Raw genomic sequence first — 10,241 nt, forward strand, 5'->3', positions numbered from 1 at the left:
ACTTAACTGTCCCCGAAGGGAGCTCAGGCTAAGGTTCACCTCCCTCTACTGAACAAATCCTGCGGATTACCTCCAGGTAGAACTGACATAACAGGTCGTCTGTCCCTACTGAGCAGAGAAGTTACTCTAAAATAAATAGTTTTGACAATAACTGTGGAATCAGTAGCATTAGATAAGATCTGCACCAATCAGCTGTAGCATTAAAGACCTAACCCCACAATCAATGGCACCCAGAGGATCCACAGATAATGTCTTGATGCCAACCACCACAAAACACCGTCAGAGGTTCTCTGTGCATGTCTCGATATCTCAGGCTTCTTTTGAAGGCAGAAGGGGGACATAAACATTATTAGGCAGGGTTTAAATGATCTGGATGATTACTGGCAGTTCAGCTTGATATTAATAAAGAATAATTAATTTATGGTGGAGGGCACGTGAATCCACTGTGTATTCTCACAGTGGAAAGGTTTGGTTTTGTTAGGAAAGCAAATTCTGCAGTACACAAATCGGGAGACAGCATTGATTTCTTAAAGTATGTGAATCATCACAATTGGTTTTCATATCTTTGACAACAAGTGGGTCCATAGTCTAGTGTTTTACACATTCACTTAACAAGTGAAGGATCCCGGATGGAGACGCAAATCCCTCGGGTGTTGCGTCAGTAAGGCCAAGTCTACAAATTCAAATATATGGAGCCAGATATTGTGATCCAGAAAGCAGTTGAAAGTACCTTTATATGAATATCAGGATATTATAGAATAACTGAATAATGCAAATGGTGGGGTCAGTGTGGCAATTGTTTTTGAAGGCTTGTGCTCTTTAATAAAGGGCAATTCTAAGTTGGATCCAAAGTACTCCAATTATGCATCATTTTGTCCAGCCACTACTCCACCCTGAGCCACCATGTCTTCCTGTCCTTTCAGACCTGTCCACTTGCTGGGTAATGACACCCTGAGGGTGTCCTCTGCCCTTTTTGCTGAGAACCAACAGTGGCTGTGCCAGGGGCTGAAAGCCAAAGATGGTGTGATGCCAAAGTCAGTAGTGGTGCTGCAGGGGGGAGAGCAGACGCAGAGGTACTGCACAGACACAGATGTCCTCTTCAGGCAGGTGGGTACTTTATAGTTTTGTATTTATTCATCCATTGATGGGCCTCGAGCCAGCAGTGAATTTGCTCTTAGGTGTGCCTGATCACGGTGTCGGTGCATTGCATTCGAGTGCACAAACACCTCACCTGGTCAGAGTCACGTTCTAAGCATCTCTAGAGCTCAAGATTTTCATAAATATGTAGGCCAACCTGCAACTGCATATAAATCACTTATCTCTATTATTTTAGACCATCACACAAACCTATAACTATCATTTGTTTGAACGAAAATCAATCCGCATGTTGAAGGTTTACTTTTGATGTCACTTGACCTAACTAGCCTGACAAAAGAAAGCTCTTATATTTCTCATGTAATAATCTGAACAAAGCTAGCTCACTAATCCTGTGACTTATTATTCAATTGTACAGGAGTCTTTCTTCCACTGGGCTTTTGGAGTGACTGAGGCTGACTGCTACAGAGCCATTGATGTGGACTCTGGGAAATCCATTCTTTTTGTTCCTAAACTGCCCGAGAGCTACGCTACTTGGATGGGAGAGTGAGTCACACTAATCCTCAAAGAGCTGTGTAAAAGGCCAGCATCATCATCAGCTAGTCCATAGCTGTGAGCTGTACCTTCAAGGAAGGGCTGATAATCGTGTTCTCCACTTTCAGATCCTGTGTATTTACTTGATTATCAAATTTAATAGATAATATTTTTCTCATTATCTAAATCTTTTCAGTGATATGTTTGACTACAACAATATTGCCCCAGAATTCCAAGTTCACTCATTACAAAGTAAATTCCTCAATTAAATTTTATTTATTAACTTCAAATGAAAGGAAACTGCAAACTATTATAATTTGCACATTTGAGTGTTGCACTTAAAAAAAAGCGAGCATGGGGCACCTGGGTGGCTTAGTGGTGAAGCTGGTGACCACATACATATGCCACATTGCAGTGCAGGGGGCATGGGTTTGAGTCCCGGCCTGTTGTCAATTTTCCCATGTATTTTTCCCCCATTTCTTGTCTCCCTCCACTGCTCATAAAAGCTGCTGTGGCCAAAAATGCAAAAAAAAAAAAAAAGTGAGAATAAGTTATGGATTAAATAAATGCTGATCAGTGCTGGGTTGATGATAATTGAAACCACTGGACACAATGACCTGATACTGACCATCTCACATGATTGCTCTTCCCTTATCTATAAACCTCAAAGCATCTTTTGTCATATGACTGTTGTAAAAAACTTGGTCAGCACTTAATGTTCTAGGTTCTGCATTTGTTCCCCCTGAACTCTGTCCTCAACACTCCACTTCTGCTATAGTGTTTTCCTAAGTTGTAACATAACCCATAAAGAGACTATCCTCTTAAAATCCCTCTGATTTTATGAGCATGTTTTGTCTGTTGCACTTGTTTTTATCAGCTTTATGTTTTGCATTTTGTCACAGGCCGGCTCATGGCCCATAACAAAAAAAATGAGGGGAGGCAAAGGTGCAGGCCAGTCAAAGTACTTTTATTGTATACTCAAAACCCAAAGAAAGATAACAAATATGAGAAGTGGATATGTCAGTATGTTTAGTGTGTGCAATGCATGAGTGAGTGGACATATATGTGTGAATCTGGATGAATATTGCAACCGAGGCAAACCAAGTTTACCTGGAGGAGCAGAGAGGGGAGAATGGTTAGTAGAGCCCTGCTTAAATTACTGAGCCCAGGTGGCTCCAATTACTCAAGGCCCACCTCTGAACTGCAGGAGGCACCGCCCCTGCAGGTCAGAGGAGGGGCCGTGACAATTCGTTGACAGAATCTTTCCTAAAGAGCACTTCAAGGAGAAGTATGCTGTTGATGAGGTGCAATACACCTGCAACGTGAGTCTGTCAGTGTTCATCTTTACAGCCCAGCCACTCTTGTGACTCGTGTGTTTTCAGTGTATTAAGTGACCTTTACTATTTAGTGATAGAACCATGACCAGGATCAAAGGACATTAGCATTAGCACTGCAGCCCTAAAGTTTTTGGTGGGTGGTTGGGGCGGTGTTTTCAAACCCTATTCTGGGATAAAGAAAACAAATCTTTTGAGGACCTTATATCAGATTTGACTGGTGATCCATACATCACTTTTTATATCCAGGTAATTATTGAAATTAAAGTAAATTTAGATAATGCTTCAAAATTACTGGCTACAGATGAATAGCGAGACTTGTGTTTGGAAGGACCAACCTTTTATCTACCTGGTACTAAGTCAGGGTGACATATAATTATACTGATGTTTGAAAAGTGCAGTTAATAGTCAAGTATATTCACAAATAGCAGGTGGTCTCCATGTGTCCTGCCTCCTGGATGCTCTACCCAGGCAGCATCCAAGCCTAAATTAAACTGAGAATTTTCAGTAAAGAGAATACTGCTGACATAAGCCATCTCTGTGCTACATGTGAGAAAACTGTTATGACTGGCTCATTTAGGCTATAACAAAGAAGGGAGTTACAACAATTTTCACAAAGTCAAAATGTATTAATCGTAATCATGTGTCATGGTCTCTGCTGTGTTTGTTTTGGCGTTGTCCTTCCTCCTGCTCCAGGTGATGGGCTGGGCAGGTCGTCTTCTCCCTTCGAGGTGAAGTCTGAGTTCTTGCTCTGCAGCCAGGTACACCTGTGATTCATCACGCTGCAATTACCTCCAGTATTTAAGGACCAGCTCGAGCTGCCAGTCTTTGCCAGATGGTCTGCTGCTCCTTGTGGTAATCGGCGTGCCACCTGTGTTTTATTGTGATTTGTTCTCCTTCTCTCCTGTGTGTTTCCTTGTTCACAGTTTCTGTTTGCCTGGTTCAGAGGATTATTACTCACCTACACCACTTACCTGCTGACTCTAGTCTGGTCCTCTTCTCCTCAACTCCTTCCTCTGCAGTCAGACTTCTATGCCCAGCCTTCTTGCCTGCCCTCCTGGAAATACACTCTTCATGGATTAACAAACTAGTGACTCCTCCCAAGGATGGACTCACTCTCTCGGCCAAATAATCAAGCTCAGTTTCTAATTCAAATCCACTGACTTCCCTTCTATGGATTCTCTTTCCTCAGATTAGTCAGAGTCACATGTCTCTCCTCTGCCATAGAAACCTCTCACCTCCAGTCATCTCTTCCCTGTGCCAGTCTCTCCTGTGATCCTCGCTTGCTGATGCTGCCTTTTGTAAATAAAGACTTCGAAATTAGTAACGCTGTCTTTCATGTCTGCATTTGAGTCCGCCATTTTGTATCGGCTTTACCAGCTGCTGACATCATAAAACATACTGTCAGCTGCCAGTGCTGCCCCTCAGCCTTCTGGCAGTAGAATCTTTAGATGGCACAAATCCCAGGGAAGTAGAAGATCTAGAACACATAATTACAGTCTCAGTAGATCTTAATGGGGTGCATATGAGGCTTATTGACTTTATTCACTATATTTAATATTCAATTCAAGAGCAAAGAAGATCTTAGACAGACTTCTTGTCACTGTGCTACGTGCATGTCAAAATTTATATCTACAACCTTCTACAGTAGGTGTGACTGCATACTTTGCTGGTGCAGGTCCTGTTTCATTTATATCTTGTGAGTTAATCGTCTTATTGAAATTTTAGATGAACATGCATGAAAAAGATGACCTGCGAGAGGACAACAGGGACCTGTGTGGATATTTATTTGAGATGGTGTTAAATCTCAGAGGATAGTCCTCAAACTTGTTGAGAAAATGTGGACAGTGTGATTGGTTCACCCAAAGCACAAGGAGCATCTCACTGATAATCCATTTGGTACAACCGTTCATTAGTATGCACAACTGAGAAAGAGCTCAACCACCCAAATTCTTAGGGGACCTTCATTTTGAATTTTATTATTTAAATTTGTAACCTGAAATTTAATTTGCTTCATTTTAACAGCCCAGGGTGAAGGATGCACTCAAGTTCAGGCTCCTTGTATGTTTTGATAGACTAGGAAAACAGTTATGTCTATCAGTGCTGACAGCAGATCTCCAGGGGAGCTGCATTGGTGGATTGACAGCACCAGAGCTATTCTGGAGGTCTACATGTTAACAAAGCATAGAATATAATATATGAGCCAAAAAAAATGCTTCAAGGTTGGTATTTAGAATGATCACATAATTTTACATTAATTTACATATTTACACTTTGTACCATTGAAGGTTAATTCTACAGATGATATTTCAGGTATTTTCACATTTCTGCACCTGCCTGAGGTGTTAAATGTCCTAATTAGTCACAGGTTAAAATGCAACTCATCTGCCAATTTTTCCATGAAGCAACAGCAGTTTAACACAGCAAGTAAAATTAGAAAAAAAAATGCTTGACTACCAACTAATTCCCAAGGCTGACATCTAGAAAGACAGAGTTGGTGGTGTTCAGCATTCAGGTAGCAATGCTGCCTACAGAAGAACCAAAAGGAGAGCAATATTTCTTTCTCATCCAAATCAGGTCATGAATATTTTAGGCAGCACTCAGACTTGGGAGGTATTCATACACGCACGCTTCATTGCACGACCCTGCTTAAAATTCCCACAATTCACCTTTAAATAGTTGAATTTGTGCTTTAAAAGTATATGGCTGGTTTTCATCTTAATGATTTATTGTGTGCAGAGTGTTTATAGTTTTCCATATTTTACTAAATATCCATCCATCCATCCATTCTCTTCCACTTATCCTGTTCAGGGTTGCAGATGGGCATTGAAGCTGGAAACCCACACAGACATGGGGAGAACATGCAAACTCCACACAGAGAGGCCTGGGCCAAGGTAGAATCAAACCCAGACCTTCTGGATAGCATTCTAGCTGTGAGGCAGTAGTGCTAACCACCACACCACCTGGTTTGGCCCTATGTCAGCTCAAAATAGGCTCAAAATTACCCTATTTTTTTGTCAATTTGTCAATTTAGATATTTATTATTTTTACGTTGTACTGTCAGTAAAATATGGGTATAAGAGGTTACCAAATCATTTCATTCTGTCGTTATTTTACAGTTTACACAGTGGCCCATCTTTTTTTGGAAATGAGGTTGTATTTCTAAATCTCAAATGCTGCCTATATTACATCTTGAATTAAAATTTTCTTTGTCATAAGTTTTATTAAACTTTTTTCACAAACTTTTAGAGGTAATTGTTTTTATGTTTCAAGCTTACTGTTACAATAACTTATTAATTCAGCATTTAATTGAAAGCAATGAAACTGTTTAGTTGTCATCTAAGTACTGAATCGTTTTAATCTCAGGCATTATCCCTTTATCTAAAAGTTAGCTGCTAAAATCTAGATTTTTGGTATTGAGGATAAAAGGCATTTTAATACAAGAAGTACAAGAAATAATTTTAATTTATTAAAAATAGTAACAGTGCTAAAATATCACTACAGGAACTCTGAGTCAGGAATCCATCATGTGACATTTAGGCTGCTGGCAGAGGAGTAATGAAGTCTCCTGAGTTATATCATCAGAGGCCACATAAGCAAGCCATTTCCTTCCAAAACGACCTTCATTCTGCACCCTGAAAGTAAAAGAAAACTTGTTCTGGTTCCGCTGTTCAATTGTGTGTGTCACTAATTATTCCTGTCTGCATTCCTGCAGTAGCTGATGTCCTGTCCAACCTGAAACCAGCAGTTCTCCTCACACTGGTATGGATCACTCATTGAATATGATAGTGTGAGAATTTTATTGAACCATTTTCACCTTTCTGTGCTCTTTGTTTGCTGCTGATCAAGCTCTTAAACAGTGACACCAAATCTGTTTTTGAAAAGGTTTAGCTTTTAAAATATGGACTAACTTCAAGACACCACTAAGCATTTAATATGTGGTATAACCATTTAAATGCATAATGTGGTGATGAATCACTTGTTTGCCTGTTTATATTTTTTTTCTGTAGTGAGGACAGAATACAGTTAGTGGGAGTATTTGCCATGAGACTTCCTTTGGTGCAATTAGTCAGTATGTTTAATTGGCATCAAGTGAATTAACATAATGATTCCTGTGTTTGTTTGTTTTTTAACTAAGGTTGCAGCAAACTTATATATATATATATATATATATATATATATATATATATATATATATATATATATATATATATATATATATATACACACATATATAGATGACTACTCAAGTTTCAAATGTAATTCAGTTAAGCAACCAATCTTACAAGCAAATATAAAATAATTGAAAATGATTGCTAAACTGATCTCCTCAGGGAGATTATTCCAAAGAATGGATGCCCCATCAGAAAAGGCCTCTGAATCACCCTGGGTCCTTGGCCAAGATTGTGGCTGGCCAGCAGAGCCTTGGCTGAGGACCTCAAATTATGAACAGGAATGTGCAGTGTCAGGAGATTTGAAATATACTTTGGTGTGAGCCCAGAGTAGGCCTTTAAAGTCAACAATAAATCTTAATTCAATTCTAAAATTAATACATAACCAGTGAAGAGAACTGAAAGAGAGATGATGTGTTTCTCTTTTTGGTCTGGCTGCTGCATTTTGGACAAACTGTAATTTGTGTAAACATTGTTGGCTTAAACAAGTTTACTACAGTAATCTAACCTAAAGGATATACAAGCATGTATTTCTTTTGGATAAACTAAAGCTGATCTTATTAAGTCTTATAAGCTGCATAAAACATGGTTGAACAACTGAATTGGCATGTCAATGATTTTATATAAAGCTGAAGTGGTTGTCAAAAATGATGCAGAGGTTTTTACCATATTGGCCCAACTTTATAGACAAGGAGCTCAGACTTGTTGTTGTGGCTGCAGAAAGTTCTGCATTTAATATCTTGGATGCAGTCATTCAGTGCATGTTCTTGAATGTTCATGAATGTCACTGGGGTTAAAAGGGATGTAGAGATGTGTGTCATCTGCATACGAGTGAAAACTCACACTACGTCCCAGCGGTAGTATGAATCAAGAAAATGGGAGAGGGCCAAGGACAGAGCCCTGAGGTACCCCACAGGCTATCTTCATATAAGATGACTATGACTTGCCAGTGACAACAGTAAAAGACCTATCTTGTAAGTATAAGAATAAACCCACCTTGAAACTAAACCAGAAATGCCAACTTAGCATTGGAGATGATTCAATAAAATAGTAATCCACAGTGACAACAGCACTCAAATCTACTAAAGCAAAGGATTTACCAGCATCAGGAGCAACCAGCAGATCATTCATGATGCTGAATCCCTTCTTTGTCCTGTGGTTTGCTCTAAAACCCGACTGGAATTTTCTAAAGAGCTCATTTCTGTTTGAGAAAAGGTAAGAACCTTTTCTAAAACCTTGGAGAGAAAGGGAAAAGGAAGTTTGGCAATGGGTGTAAAATTATCCAAGGAATTATGGTCCAGGGTTTTGTTTTGTTTTTTCAGAAGTGGTTGCACAATACCCTTTTAAAAATAAACGAGGACAGAACCAGTCAGAAGTGCTGTATTATAGATAGAACGTGCTGGCTGACAGATTCATAAACTTCCTTTAGGAATCTCACAGTCAAGATATCCAAGGCGCATGACAAGGATGTCATTTTATTATTCACCTTTTTCTGAAAAAAAAAAATCCACTTAAGTTAAGAATAAAAATGTTTTTGCCTAAGATTTTTTTTTTCAGTCAGATTCTCACAAATCTTGGCAATTACATCTGCACAGTCAGGTAATTGTGCATCTGCTATTAGAAACAGGGTTCTCTTGTGATAGTTTCCTTTTTTTTCCCGCTCTCAACTGAGAAGTCAGTCTGTGTGGATGTAATGGACTTCGTGCCTGCCTGGTTGTCCTTGGCATTAAAGTTTGCACCCTCCAGATGAATTGACATTTTCTGAAATGAGGAGGAATGCTGTTCAGGCACAACTCCAGGGAAATAGGGCTTGATTGAACCCTCTGCCCCCCTCTTCTTGCTGCAGCTTACATAGCTCTTTACATGGGCTTTTGGGGTTTGTTTTTTTTTGCTTTTTAATGTTATGTTAATTACTGCTATGTTGTGAGTGCCCTGCATTATTTATGTGGTTATCTGTGAAGAAATCTTAACGCATTTCATTACTAAGCCATGACAGGTGCATACAAAAAAAAGAAAATTGTATAAATTAGCAAGGAAAGAAAAGTTTTGAGCGAAGTCCAAGAATTACATTTTATTGTGGATTGAAACATCTTTAGCAGTTCTGCAGCAGGTCCGATTATAAAAGTTTCCACTGGAATGATATGAAATGGCAGATCTCATTTATGTACAACTTACCTTAGCATTACTTAAAACAAGCTGCTTGACTCATAGTCCCTACACTTCAACTACAGTACAACTCTTCTTTTAGCGGTGCATATTAGTTTTATTTCAGCCATTAGAATACAGATATTGCACTAAATGTTGGTATTTTGTTCAAATTCCCTCTGTTGGCCCATATTATTAATAAGAAGCATTTTGAATCAGTGTAATTTTGAGCTTGAATACCACAATAAAAAAAACAGCTGCTGTGGAATTCCATTGGGCAATTGACAGCAGCAAAGTAAAACTGTTTGTTTTCAGTCATTTAAGGACTCAGTTATATGTGATTTAAAGTACACACAGATGTCAGCAAACTGAGAAAGACCTCTATTTGGATACTTGGAGCTGAGCACATTACCAACACATTCTTCATACATTTCCTTACATGTGTGAGGGTGTGGATAGATTTCCATTTGGTCTGTGTTCTTACTGGAAGTGGTAGCAAATCAATGTAAACAAATTATGTCTGCAAGTTTCAAGATCTAAACCTGTCACAGGTAAAAACAATCACTTTTGCTTTGGCGCAAACTATTGACTCACAAAATTACATTGCAACTATTTTTTTTCATAAGCAAAAGTAGGGCCCCAGTTAAAAAAAAAAATACCAATGTTTTCTTTCCATGTGAGGGTTGTATTCTGTATACTATATGGCTGTAGATCCACATGTGCATTGATTTTACTGGTCAGAGAGACAACTAGTTGCTCCTTCTTCTGTGTTTGCAGCCATCTCATTAAAACTGATGTGGAGCTGATGGTCCTGCGTTACACCAACAGGATTTCCAGTGAAGCCCACAAATTGTTTAGATCCTCCTCAGTTAAACAGATCATTTAAAAAAAAATAAAAAAGACAAAAGTTCAGAAAATTAAACATGCAAAGTATCAAAAAGCTTATTACATGTTGAAACTC

At 38.9% G+C, this 10,241-nt stretch overlaps 1 protein-coding gene across 1 annotated transcript; it reads left to right on the forward strand.

Annotated features, from left to right (window-relative positions):
- The first annotated feature begins 903 nt into the window (after window positions 1-903).
- LOC115778241 (xaa-Pro dipeptidase-like) lies at window positions 904-6,743 on the forward strand. The gene is made up of 4 exons (XM_030726300.1): window positions 904-1,107; window positions 1,514-1,641; window positions 2,888-2,955; window positions 6,679-6,743. Exons 1-4 carry the CDS (start codon window positions 904-906, stop codon window positions 6,741-6,743), a joined length of 465 nt encoding a protein of 154 aa, XP_030582160.1.
- Window positions 6,744-10,241: the final 3,498 nt, after the last annotated feature.

Source organism: Archocentrus centrarchus, chromosome 3, assembly GCF_007364275.1.
Source record: "Archocentrus centrarchus isolate MPI-CPG fArcCen1 chromosome 3, fArcCen1, whole genome shotgun sequence".
NCBI lineage: Eukaryota > Metazoa > Chordata > Actinopteri > Cichliformes > Cichlidae > Archocentrus > Archocentrus centrarchus.